At 39.2% G+C, this 14,680-nt stretch overlaps 1 protein-coding gene across 2 annotated transcripts in view; it reads right to left on the reverse strand.

The window, feature by feature from the left end:
* The window catches only part of LOC137284796 (uncharacterized), a 106,575-nt gene that overhangs the window by 7,141 nt on the left and 84,754 nt on the right, over nt 1-14,680 (reverse strand). For both annotated transcript variants that reach the window (XM_067816777.1, XM_067816778.1), the window contains 6 exons: nt 6,934-7,008; nt 2,249-6,475; nt 1,718-1,825; nt 1,492-1,590; nt 913-1,018; nt 578-698 (listed from right to left, as the gene is read on the reverse strand). In XM_067816777.1, coding sequence (XP_067672878.1) covers nt 578-698; nt 913-1,018; nt 1,492-1,590; nt 1,718-1,825; nt 2,249-6,475; nt 6,934-7,008 — 4,736 coding nt within the window. The remainder of the gene's footprint in view (nt 1-577; nt 699-912; nt 1,019-1,491; nt 1,591-1,717; nt 1,826-2,248; nt 6,476-6,933; nt 7,009-14,680) is intronic.

A 14,680-nucleotide genomic window follows, 5' to 3' on the forward strand; every position in this document is an offset into this window, starting at 1 on the left:
CACACTCAGCAATATTCCAGCTATATGCTGGTGGTCTGTAAACAATCAAATCCAGTGATCAACTTCACAAGCATTGAGAGTGTGTGAGGGAATGGGCATGCTTTTAAGCCAGTGTGTGCTGTAGTGAAGAATTATCATAGCAGGGACAATGGAGGTGCTTCATACATTGTACGTATGTGGGGAATCCAACCTGAGTTTCTGTGTGATGAGCCTATGCTAGTGACATAAGAAGCACAAGAGCCAAAATCACCATGAAAATATGTGAAATATAATAATCTTACAGCCAGTATATTTTTACTGACGTTTAACTTGTTCATGCCAATCCAGTAGTACTCAAATCCTAACTCAGGTGGACTAAGCACTGACATCAACCAATGGCTTATGCCAACATACAATGAATCACAGTGAAAATGTTCAGGACAACAGTTCTATTATTACTGACATTACAAAAAATTGTCAATACTAATCCAGCAGTTATCCAGCCCTTTCTGATTTTGATTGGCCACAGAGATGAACTATTATCTAATGCCTTTATATGATGTGTTATACAACTTCTCTTTATGTGATATATACTCACTGATGCCTGCTCTTGAACTCATTGACATAGTCATCAGTGTACATGGTCATGAGAGCTTCCCTGTACTTTTCCTTCTCCTCGCCCAGCTCCTCCTCATAGGCTTTCCTCATGGCATCCAAGGCTGAAAACAGCAATGCATGATTTGAGAAATAGATATAACCAGATACCAGATATCCTCATCTTAACACACATACATAAAAAATATCATATTATGATGATTAACAAACAACATAAATCATGACACATACAAGAATGCCTCAGAATGCCCTCATACCACAGAAGCTGACATCCATTAAATGGCATAGTTTTTCACTGCTACCCAACAAACCACCCACCAGCCTTAGTGTTCCTCATCTCCTCCGCCAGTGCCTCCTCCTTCTCACGCTTCAGCTGCTCGAACTCATTGTCATGTTGGCACAGGTCCATCACCTTTTCACCTCTCTGTGGAGCACACAGCAGTCTTGTCATGTCCAATAGTCACTTACAAATGTAAAAATCAACATCGTTTTTTCCATGCTACATGCTGCAGTATTCTAGTTTACTGACAGCAGCCAGTGTGGACATGACAATCCAGTGACAGATACTGTGAGCAACAATCAATGATGATATTCTCTTAACCAAATAGCCAAGTCTGATCTCCAAATACAGTTGGTTGCATCTGTGGAACTATTTTATTCTAGAATCTGGCTTGGGTTGGAAGCAGTATCACACTCAGATTAACATGATGACAACACTTATTGCACATCACACATCAATACTGGACCAATCTGTAATTAATATCTAACTCAGCTTCCATGATTTTCTTAACATTTTCTTTTGACTGGTCATTTATGGCACAAAGAAATAACATGCTATCTTTAACAATACATTTTATGACAATCAAGACCTGTCCGATCAGATCCTGATGAACTTACCCCTGCCTCCACAGTAGGAGACACATTGACAGCAGGTTGATTTCCTTCTGCAGAGTCAGGAACAGAAGGCTTGGGCATCACAGGGATCGTCTCCAAATCCTTAATAACAGAACAAAATATTCTTTAATAACACTAATTACTAGTACATACTCACATGGTGAGTCCTTACATGAAACATCTTCCGTCCATCTACCAAGAATATATAAAAAACTGGTCGATGGCTTACCAGTGACATTGCTGTTGAATGGAGTTGGACCAGTTGCTGTTCCACCTTGCGGACAAGGTCAGGTTGACTGGCCTTTGAAGATTCTTTTTTCACATCTTCGAGGAAGGTCTACAAGAACAAATTAATGAAATCTTATTCTTTTATAACTACCTTCAGGAAAGGTTTCCATATTTGCATAAACTGAATACACAAATACAAACAATCTGTTGAGGATTATCTCTTCAATGGTCAGGTGGGACATGATGTACTCATAAGAAATTATCACAAAAAGAAATTCTTCACATGCTTCATCATTTCACTTGTCTACACATGTAGTTTTCTATTCTGTGAATGTAGTAACTAAATCTTATTCCCTTATAATTACCTGCAGAAATAAACTGAATATACAACAAATTCTTTAACCTATTGAGACAACTCATGTGAAACTACTACTAACCCTACAGGAAATTATCACCAGGAAGATTCCTGATTTCCACTTTCTACACATGGGTGTTCTATCACATGTATCTATAAACTACAGCTACAACCAACCTTGAGGTTCTCTGTCTGTGTAGCCAGTTGTTCCTTGAGTTTCTGGACCTGAGCAATCATCTGAGTTTCCTCGTTTGCCCTGATGGCACTGACAGCAGTCATCACATCCTGCTTCATCCTCTCCACCTCCTCATCATGGTTGGCACGCATGGACTCCAGGTACACATGCAGCTGACCGCATTCTCCTTCGAAACCAACACGCTCATTCTCTCTGTCCTCCCACATCCTTTCCACCTTCATCAGTTCCTGTTTGAACACTTCCATTTGGACATCATGTCTTTCCTGAGCTGCCACCATTTGATGCTGGAAGGTTTCCTCTAGTAGTCGCAACTGGTCCTCAACCTGGGACCAGTTCCGAGACTTTGCATCCTTAACCACATCTTTCAGCACAGTCACCTGCTTGTCTATCACCTGCAGGACCTCAAGCTCATCCTCATACTTGTTCTCCATAACCTCCTCAAGAGGCAAGAGGACACCATGGAAGTCAATATCTGAGTCTCTACTTTCCTCGTGCATGATCTCAGGTTTCCTTAATGGATAGTCATGCTTCAATTGTTCAAGTTCACTATCATGCTGTAGTTTTGCTTTATGCAATGTGTAGGTTAGTTGAGCCTGGAACACTGACTCTCTCACTATTGAGTCAGCATACCTAGATAACCGAGGAGGATATTTACTTACGTCAGGTATCCTTCCAACTATATTCCCTGGTGTTTCTGGGGTATTATTTGCAAGTTGTGCTGCCAAAGTTCTTTTGGAGGAAGCCTCCTTTGCTAAAATGCCACTCAAAGACTTCACAAAAATGTTTATGCTTTTATCAGCCTCAAACTCAGAAACCACACTTTCATCATCACTAGAATCAACATCTAAAGACAAGTCTTCTTTTGCATACAATTCACTCACAAACACAGATGTTGCCTTCATGACTGCATTTTGAACCATGATTTGCCCAAAGTTTTCTATTGTAGTGTCAACTGATTGCAAAGGGAGTTCAACATCATCACTCCTAGGTTCCTCCTGACTTGCATAATTGGTATGTTCTAACCTGATTGCAGCTAACACCTTCTCTCTATCTGCCCTTAAGGTGTCTACAATCAAATCATGCTTGTGGGCTGTTTCTGTGTCCTCAGCATAGCGAACATTTTCTTTGTGACTCTGAATGTGTTTCTCCATCACTGTAGAGATCTCAGAGCAGACGTCTTCAAGAACACTCTCAGCACCTTCGAAAACAGTTACTTCTTCTCCTTCCTTGGCAATAATCACAGCTAATGATTTCACCATCTGAACTTGGTATTCTTCCACCAAGTTCACTAAAACTCTCTCCCTGGCTTTCATTTGCCTATACAAGAAATCTCTACGTTTTTTGCACATGTCAACACCTCCTTGACGATCGAAAGACACAAGAGTTTCTTTGATTGTATTCAGTGCATAAGTGAGTTCTCCTTGAATCAGTGACTTGGTGATCATATGAGTAGAGACTGGATCAAGGACATTGAGAGATTTCTCCAAACAGTTATTAATATGGGCATCCAACTGAGATCTTATTAGAGCCTCTTTTGCAAGGACTCTGGGACGACTAAGTCCAAGACTAGAGTCATCCTCCATGGACTCATTCTGATCAACAGCTGGTGACAATAACTGATCCTCAAGAACTATCTTTTCTGCCAAAAGACAAGCATAGGATCTCATCACATCTTCCTTTCTCTCTATATGCATTGACTGTGTTTCTTTCTCTATCATCTGCTGGGTCAACAGCATATGACAGTTATGAGCATCAATTTCTTTCAACACAGTATCTCTGTTCTCATCACCATATTCATCTGAAAGAAGAACAGACATTTCCTGCAAGATAACAGCTTCCATAGCAAGACGATCAGAGTACAAGAGGAGCTTGTCTCCAGAACTAAGCTCCTCAGTGCTGGTTGTGGTTTTATCTGATGACACCAGTTGTCTCTGCAACATTCCAAGAATGTTCCAGTCTGCCTGAGTCATGTTGGAATGTTGTTCGAGGTAGCCCATCAGGTTAGCTACCCTCTCTCTCACATCCTCCACTGTGATTTGCTCCTGTTCCTCATCATCAGAATCAGAGTCTTCTTCTAAGCCATCTAGCTGCTCATTGATCTCCTGAAGCTTCTCCTTGATTTCCCTGAAACACTCATCCACAGCTGCACTGTCTTGTGGACCACCTACCCCATGTGGGTTCCCTGACATTTGCTTTGATCCTTGTTCTATTTTACTTGCTAAACTGTCAATCTTCTTGCCATACTTATCAATCCGTGACTGTAAAGACTCTGCACCTGCAGTTTCACTAGTGTCCATTTTGTCTGTATTTATAGTTATACTTTTGGCTATTGAAGATAAATGAGAATTTGACTTTTCTAATTGAGCTTTCATTTCTTTGAGTTTCTGCACAATATTTTGACTATCACCAGGAGACAATGAGAGCCTTGAGCTACTCTGGGTCTTAACAGTACCTGAGCTAGCTTTTGTTTCATTATCAGTAATTGACTTTTCAACAAGTAAAAGTTTTTGTTCAAGGTTGTTCAGCTGTTGTTCAATGTTTGCAGAAAGATCTGAAGGAATGGTTTCATGGCTGGAAGATTGGGACAATCTTCCACCTCCCCTCACACCAACCTGAGCAGAAAGCATATCAGCCTTCTTGATCACCTGCTCTAATTGAGATTTGTATCCTTCTTCCATTTTCTTCACCTTTTCCCTTAGCCTCTGATCCTCTGACTCAAGTTTATCACAACTCCTGTACACATCATTCACCTCTTTCCTCAACTTTTTCAACTCTGCCACAGCACAGTCAAATTTGTCCTTGAGGCTACCATATTCAGTCATTATCACATGGCTCTCTGAAGAAGAGTCTACCTTAATATCATGTTTGTAATCAGAACCTACAGACTCTGCAAGTGAGGGGTCAACAGAGTCCTTTAAAATTTCCTGCACAGAATGACACTTTCTGCCAATGTCCTCAATCATATCAGCCAAACTCGTAAACTTTGTACGGCTTTCTCCCTGAAGAGAGTCCAGATATGCATCGAAATTTTGCCGCAGCTCAAGAAGCATTGCATTGATTTCCTTGAGCTCCGCGTCCATGATAAGTACACTATGGAGGAGTTCCTGACTATCTCCCCTTGAGGAAGACCTGCTCAAATGAGCATGGTCAATGTCCTCAAACCTCTCTATCAGCCTCAACTGAAGTCCCTGAATCTGTTTGTTCAAATCTTGTATTGTCTTCTGAAGCTCCTCCTTTTCTCTTTGGTGTTGAGAGTAGGACTTTTTCTCAGAGCTGAGCTTCTCTGAGAGAAGCTGGTTCTCTTTCCTGAGTTCATCCATATGTTTCCTGAGAGACACATTGTCTGGCTCATAGTGTGTTATCTTGTCATGAAGTCCATCCAGGTATTTCTCCATCTCTCCAAGCTTGTCCTGAAGCCTTGTCTTCTCATCCTGTAGAGACTCTATACTATGTACCAGCTCTGTGTTTTCGGCCATCATTGCCTGGAAGTTCTCACTCATGTCTTCCATCTTTTTCTCATTTTCAATCAACTTTTCCTCCAGTTGTGAAATGATCTCATTCTTCTCTCTCATTAGATCAGAAATGTTGCTGGTGATAGAATCCTTCATTGTGGTCTGCCTCTCATGAGCCTGACACAACTGAGCTTTCATCTGCTCAAGGTGATTCTCAAGGTCATCCCTTTCATGACCATACTCTTTCTCCATCTCTTCTATCTGCTTCTCATAACTTTCTGCCACCTTCTTACATTCCAATTCTTTCTCTTTCAGCAGTTTCTGCATGGCCAACAGTTCTTTTTCCTTTGACTCCAGTTTTTCTTTCAATTGTTTATACTCAGATTCAACTGCTTTCATCCTAAGGATCTCCCTTTCTTGTTCTCGACACTTTTGCTGCTGGCCCTTAACATCAGACTCAAGATGCTGACATTCACGCTCCTTTGATAACAGGCTCTCACGACTTCTTTCTAGCTTCAATGATTTATCCTTCAATTCAGTTTCCAGGGTTCTGATTCGTCGGTTCCACTCACTTGTCAGCTTTATGAACCGATCCTTCTCCTGCTTAAGATTCTTCAAGGCTTCCGAAAGAGCCTTCTCTGTCCCTGTGAGCTTGGAAACTGACATGTCGAGTTTGGACTTTAAGTTGTCAATCTCGGACTTCTGTTTCTGGACAGTGTCCTTGGCATCCTTCATCTGTTTCTTCATCCCTTGGACCTGCAAGAAGAACATTGCAATGAAAAATACTAAGTCAACATATTACATAAGCCTGGGGTAAAGAGTTCATATATGCTCATAACTTGGTTTGATGAGACTTACTGTTACAATATAACATCATACATTTAAACAGAAAAGTTGTTTAATTCAAAGATTGTACATGCCTTATTTTTACTCATATCCAATGCAGTTTTTACAACCTTGTTTAACTCCAGAATGATGACATATTGCTGATGCTGTTCACTCATTACTTTGTTCCACATATTTCTCAGCAAAATTTCTTAGGATACATTTTACAAGTCAAGTAACACAATCACACTGTAAATAGACAAAGTTATTACAACTAGTTTTCAAGCAAATGATAACAATATTGAATAACTGTAGATCAGTAGATCTAGAACAAGTATTTTTGTCACAAACTTCCTCCAGAGTCAAGGGGTGCAGATTTCACAACGTACCTGTGAAGCATCATATTGTGACTGCTGTTGGCCCCAACGCCCTCCGCTCACATAGGGATTCTCCATGTGGTGACTCTGCAATATAACAAAGGTTACATTTATGCCATGGTATACGAAAAATATACAAAATGATGTTTTCCACATAATCATGAATTGCACATACTTAGCAATGGGGACATGTTTTCTCAAGACTTCGTTTACAGCGGTCTGTAAACAATTGAGTCTGGACCAGACAATCTAGTGATCAATAACATGAGCATTGATCAGCAGTGATCAATAACATGAGCATTGATCAGCACATCATACCAATAGCATATGTCAACCAAGTCATTGAGCCTGACCATCCTATCCCATTAGTCACCTCTTATTAAATGGTGCAATGTTGCTATTGATACCACGTCGCTTTCCACATCTAATGACACAATTCTGCCTTGCTTACTTACATAACTAAAATACAAACAAGACATAGATGTCTGACATTACAAGATGGATTTGCTCATCAAAATTGTCAGAATCACTATCGCTTATTTGGAGTGTCAAACTCTATGGAAAGGGTCTGACATGTTACATGTATAATGTATGTTGCTTTAGGACACAAACATTCAGCACATTTTAAGACAGGGTGACTTTGGAAAGGGTTCAAAAGCCATCAAGTTTGACAAAGGATGTATGGTTATACATCAAATATTTGAATAAGAACATACATCAATGCCATTCTAAACATTTATCTCTACATGTAATACTCAAATATATTTATAAGCAGTAACTGTGTTGTTAATACAGACATATGTCAATGTTAACTGTGTCACCAATTCCTGCAAACATTTAGGCCATATAGTGGTTCCAGCATCGAAGATGTAGAATCTGTCACAGAGGGTCTAAACTACACAGAAGACATCACACCTACACCAGTAAATAAGGGCTATTTTCTGTTTGCCTTAAAAGTCAAGGATACCTCTTGTGGTATTCATTGATGTACTGAGTCAATTTATTACCCCTGTGATGTCAACATGTCACTCTAGCTAATCTTACACTGAAACATAAGTTGTATCAGGGTCACCCAGTATCATATGTCAACTGTCTTATACTTATCTTTTGATCCTTCAGGTAAAATATATCAATGATATCAATATATACGACCTACGCATGAAATTATTTCAATCACAGATTCACAATTCACAATGTATTCTTTTCTTTTCCGTTTAAGGCAAAGATGAAGCTGAAACTTTTTGTGTTAAAATGAACCAGGTGATGATTTAAAAATGATAAGCACAGGTTTTATACGCAAGACAAAATTGCAAGGGCCTTTCACTAGTATGCATTTTAACCGACTCAAACATAATGACTAAGAGCACTTAGATTCTAGGTTAAACAAATGTTAATTAACCGACATTTAAAACTCCAAGTATTATGTCCTCAAATAGCTGTGAAACTATTAAATCACCCTATTCAAAGCAGCAAGTCATTATTGTTCCTGCTTCTTGAATACCTTGTACCATACGAAGTTTCCAAGCAACAGGCAAAATATGCCCCTCAACACTGCTTGATGGGGTCTTCAGAACCGAAGCCAACAAAAGAACACACTGTTAAACAGTAGTTCTATCAGCAATGTGATCTCATGATATGGCTCTTATTGTCCTGTGGGTCAACATATGATAAAACCTCCCTTCTCATAATCCACACCCCACACACATCAAGATGCTTCAAGAATAACACTTGTGAATTCCCTTCAGCATTGCGTGTCCTTGTTCGTTTGTCCACACATTATGGTATAAAGGATCATATTTCTGTCCACCTTGTAAGTATCTTGTGTTATATCACACAAGGAGACACGTGGATTTATGCCCAGGTTAACCTACATTGACATAGCCAGCCCCTGCGCTAATGAGGCAAATAGGCCCCATAGTCCAGTAATGCTACGAAACATGGACTGTGATTATTTCCCATTGCGTGTTTATGTCCAGTAAGTCCACATACTGTTACAGACACATCAAACATTAATGTGCTCGTTTTTCTACACTGAAACAATGGGTAGTTTCAGTGCATTGTTTTTACTTCGGCTGATATTGGCCTCCATGTCACCAGTGTTTTTTCTTTCGTGTTTTTCTCACACACAAAAATTCATTTAAATGACATATATCAAGTGAGCAAAATCTAATCTTTCTTCTTCAAGGAACAAGTCTGACAAAAAGTAAACATATCCTATAAAAATCTCTGTTTCAACTTAAATAACACACTTTATCAAAATTGAATTTGATTATTTATCATGAGGTAGACAGAAACGACATTTCCAAACAAAAAGGCATCTGTAAGAAAACACGCTCCTCAAGAAAAATTCAACAAAATAAACAAAAGTGAGTAGAGCCAGGGAAATTTGTTTTTGGTACATTACCAGGCTATTATTTGAATGGGGATCAGTTCTATGATGGAGGAGTCGTCCCAAGTCATGTCTGTGTGCTAGCCCAGCACAAACACCAGGATAGGGGGCAATCAACACAGGTACCCTCCCCCACACACAAGACAAGGCTCATTTACAAACAGCTGCAGTCCACTTAAACAGTCACCTACTTCACTCACACACACATTTGTGGGGCATTTCCTTCAGGAAAACCTTGAAATCAGGGTCCACATTCCCAATAACAAGTTGTCATTATTCCATCTCATCACAATTGGTCTTTGTTTATAGATAAGAGAAGAATGTAGACTATTTCAACGTCTCCATTGATGTAATCTCCTTGAAAGGAAAAAACACAGGTACTCCACTGCAAATATTGTTGTGTTGTAAGTTAAGCAGTTTTATGATGTCACATATGTAAACAGAGATGACTTGACTTCAAACACAGCATAAGATTAATCATGAAAGTTCTGTAAGTAACATAAGTGCAGCTCTCCATGCTACAGCAGTTATAAGCCAGCTAAAACTCTCCAGGACCACATGAATAGCATCTCAGTTGTATTTGAAACACGTCCAACTGAGATTTTACACCTTTCTAGCACAAGTCCAAGTATTTCCAAGAAAGGCAGCTAATGAACACACGAGGATTGCTGTAACAATGTTCCTGTGTGAGCAGCGTAGTAGAGTGACTGCTTCACTGCCAGCAGGTAAAAAGACTGACCCAGATTGTCATGGGTTCGTGTGTCATGAGTCCCCCACTCTGCTGGAGCAGCAGGTAGCCATGTGGAGAGGGGGGGTTGTGCAGAGTGTCTGGTCTTCATTGTCTGTTTGTGGTTGGTCACAGATGCAATTATAACCCTCAACTTCATGTCAAAGCAGGTGCCAATCATTTTGTGTTGGATGAAAAGTCAGACACTCTCTCTATTGATGTTGATATGATGGAGGGAACTTTATATACACAGCCATGCACTGTGAATTTTTATGAACTTTTGATGAAGTATTCATGACTGAAGATAAGGAAAATGCATTCACACCTATCATTGGGTTCATCTAAAAAGAAAGAGGGTTGCGTGGTATGGGAAAAGCTATTAAAAAGTATACTAATGATGTAAAATATTAACAATATAAAAGGTGCATCAGTCTCAAACACACACTTTCAGTTGAAGATTAGATGGACTTCCAAAACATTAAGTTTCTTTTTAAGCCAACTATAAAAATGTTCTAGTTTCTCAGTACCGCCTGACCCAAAAACTTAACGCGACCCAAAGATTTTTTTGTGTGCACTTTTCACACTAACTTTGACTCTCAAAATGTTTTACCACACTTCTATGCCTTGATTTTCTATCAGAAAAAAATGTTAAATTCATTAGAAATCAAGGAGTTTGGGACATGAAATAAAAATGAAACATAAAAATATAATATGCCCGCCCAACACATATTTTACAAAAGTGACAAGAAACAAGAACAGTTTTTAAAGAAGGCATAACTGTCGCTCTCGCTACATTACCATAAACAATTTTGTTTTAAAATCAACTTTTATGAGCTAAACAACAACACTACTAACTAGCCGTCTACCGATTTGCCACTCAATCTCAAAATAAAAGTACTGTCTGAACTTTCAGAATGAAATATTTGAAGGACAATCTCCCACTGAGAGGCTTAAAGAAGTATGAACAGAGCACTCAAAAAGAAAATGATTTTCAATTTCAGAATCAATATGTGAATAATCTTATCAGGAGGACCAGTAATTTGTCTTATAGGTTATGTACTTCTGCATAACCACCTGGGAATTTGGATCAGGTGTGGAACATTCAAGTGCACACAACTCAGATCACACGACATTCACAAATATTGTCAGTTATATTCAGAGTTGGTGAATTTGGATCAGGTGTGGAACATTCAAGTGCACACGACTCAGATCACACGACATTCACAAATATAGTCAGTTATATTCAGAGTTGGTGAATTTGGATCAGGTGTGGAACATTCAAGTGCACACAACTCAGATCACACGACATTCACAAATATTGTCAGTTATATTCAGAGTTGGTGAATTTGGATCAGGTGTGGAACATTCAAGTGCACACGACTCAGATCACACGACATTCACAAATATAGTCAGTTATATTCAGAGTTGGTGAATTTGGATCAGGTGTGGAACATTCAAGTGCACACGACTCAGATCACACGACATTCACAAATATAGTCAGTTATATTCAGAGTTGGTGAATTTGGATCAGGTGTGGAACATTCAAGTGCACACGACTCAGATCACACGACATTCACAAATATAGTCAGTTATATTCAGAGTTGGTGAATTTGGATCAGGTGTGGAACATTCAAGTGCACACGACTCAGATCACAAGACATTCACAAATATAGTCAGTTATATTCAGAGTTGGTGAATTTGGATCAGGTGTGGAACATTCAAGTGCACACAACTCAGATCACAAGACATTCACAAATATAGTCAGTTATATTCAGAGTTGGTGAATTTGGATCAGGTGTGGAACATTCAAGTGCACACAACTCAGATCACAAGACATTCACAAATATAGTCAGTTATATTCAGAGTTGGTGAATTTGGATCAGGTGTGGAACATTCAAGTGCACACGACTCAGATCACACGACATTCACAAATATAGTCAGTTATATTCAGAGTTGGTGAATTTGGATCAGGTGTGGAACATTCAAGTGCACACGACTCAGATCACAAGACATTCACAAATATAGTCAGTTATATTCAGAGTTGGTGAATTTGGATCAGGTGTGGAACATTCAAGTGCACATGACTCAGATCACACGACATTCACAAATATAGTCAGTTATATTCAGAGTTGGTGAATTTGGATCAGGTGTGGAACATTCAAGTGCACATGACTCAGATCACACGACATTCACAAATATAGTCAGTTATATTCAGAGTTGGTGAATTTGGATCAGGTGTGGAACATTCAAGTGCACACGACTCAGATCACACGACATTCACAAATATAGTCAGTCATATTCAGAGTTGGTGAATTTGGATCAGGTGTGGAACATTCAAGTGCACATGACTCAGATCACACGACATTCACAAATATAGTCAGTTATATTCAGAGTTGGTGAATTTGGATCAGGTGTGGAACATTCAAGTGCACACAACTCAGATCACAAGACATTCACAAATATAGTCAGTTATATTCAGAGTTGGTGAATTTGGATCAGGTGTGGAACATTCAAGTGCACATGACTCAGATCACACGACATTCACAAATATAGTCAGTTATATTCAGAGTTGGTGAATTTGGATCAGGTGTGGAACATTCAAGTGCACATGACTCAGATCACACGACATTCACAAATATAGTCAGTTATATTCAGAGTTGGTGAATTTGGATCAGGTGTGGAACATTCAAGTGCACATGACTCAGATCACACGACATTCACAAATATAGTCAGTTATATTCAGAGTTGGTGAACTTGGATCAGGTGTGGAACATTCAAGTGCACATGACTCAGATCACACGACATTCACAAATATAGTCAGTTATATTCAGAGTTGGTGAATTTGGATCAGGTGTGGAACATTCAAGTGCACACGACTCAGATCACACGACATTCACAAATATAGTCAGTTATATTCAGAGTTGGTGAATTTGGATCAGGTGTGGAACATTCAAGTGCACATGACTCAGATCACACGACATTCACAAATATAGTCAGTTATATTCAGAGTTGGTGAATTTGGATCAGGTGTGGAACATTCAAGTGCACATGACTCAGATCACACGACATTCACAAATATAGTCAGTTATATTCAGAGTTGGTGAATTTGGATCAGGTGTGGAACATTCAAGTGCACATGACTCAGATCACACGACATTCACAAATATAGTCAGTTATATTCAGAGTTGGTGAATTTGGATCAGGTGTGGAACATTCAAGTGCACACGACTCAGATCACACGACATTCACAAATATAGTCAGTTATATTCAGAGTTGGTGAATTTGGATCAGGTGTGGAACATTCAAGTGCACACGACTCAGATCACACGACATTCACAAATATAGTCAGTCATATTCAGAGTTGGTGAATTTGGATCAGGTGTGGAACATTCAAGTGCACACGACTCAGATCACACGACATTCACAAATATAGTCAGTTATATTCAGAGTTGGTGAATTTGGATCAGGTGTGGAACATTCAAGTGCACACGACTCAGATCACACGACATTCACAAATATAGTCAGTTATATTCAGAGTTGGTGAATTTGGATCAGGTGTGGAACATTCAAGTGCACACGACTCAGATCACACGACATTCACAAATATAGTCAGTTATATTCAGAGTTGGTGAATTTGGATCAGGTGTGGAACATTCAAGTGCACACAACTCAGATCACAAGACATTCACAAATATAGTCAGTTATATTCAGAGTTGGTGAATTTGGATCAGGTGTGGAACATTCAAGTGCACACAACTCAGATCACAAGACATTCACAAATATAGTCAGTTATATTCAGAGTTGGTGAATTTGGATCAGGTGTGGAACATTCAAGTGCACACAACTCAGATCACAAGACATTCACAAATATAGTCAGTTATATTCAGAGTTGGTGAATTTGGATCAGGTGTGGAACATTCAAGTGCACATGACTCAGATCACACGACATTCACAAATATAGTCAGTTATATTCAGAGTTGGTGAATTTGGATCAGGTGTGGAACATTCAAGTGCACATGACTCAGATCACAAGACATTCACAAATATAGTCAGTTATATTCAGAGTTGGTGAATTTGGATCAGGTGTGGAACATTCAAGTGCACATGACTCAGATCACACGACATTCACAAATATAGTCAGTTATATTCAGAGTTGGTGAATTTGGATCAGGTGTGGAACATTCAAGTGCACATGACTCAGATCACACGACATTCACAAATATAGTCAGTTATATTCAGAGTTGGTGAATTTGGATCAGGTGTGGAACATTCAAGTGCACACGACTCAGATCACACGACATTCACAAATATAGTCAGTCATATTCAGAGTTGGTGAATTTGGATCAGGTGTGGAACATTCAAGTGCACATGACTCAGATCACACGACATTCACAAATATAGTCAGTTATATTCAGAGTTCGTGAATTTGGATCAGGTGTGGAACATTCAAGTGCACACAACTCAGATCACAAGACATTCACAAATATAGTCAGTTATATTCAGAGTTGGTGAATTTGGATCAGGTGTGGAACATTCAAGTGCACATGACTCAGATCACACGACATTCACAAATATAGTCAGTTATATTCAGAGTTGGTGAATTTGGATCAGGTGTGGAACATTCAAGTGCACATGACTCAGAT

This window comes from Haliotis asinina, chromosome 5 (genome assembly GCF_037392515.1).
Source record: "Haliotis asinina isolate JCU_RB_2024 chromosome 5, JCU_Hal_asi_v2, whole genome shotgun sequence".
NCBI classification, from domain to species: domain Eukaryota; kingdom Metazoa; phylum Mollusca; class Gastropoda; order Lepetellida; family Haliotidae; genus Haliotis; species Haliotis asinina.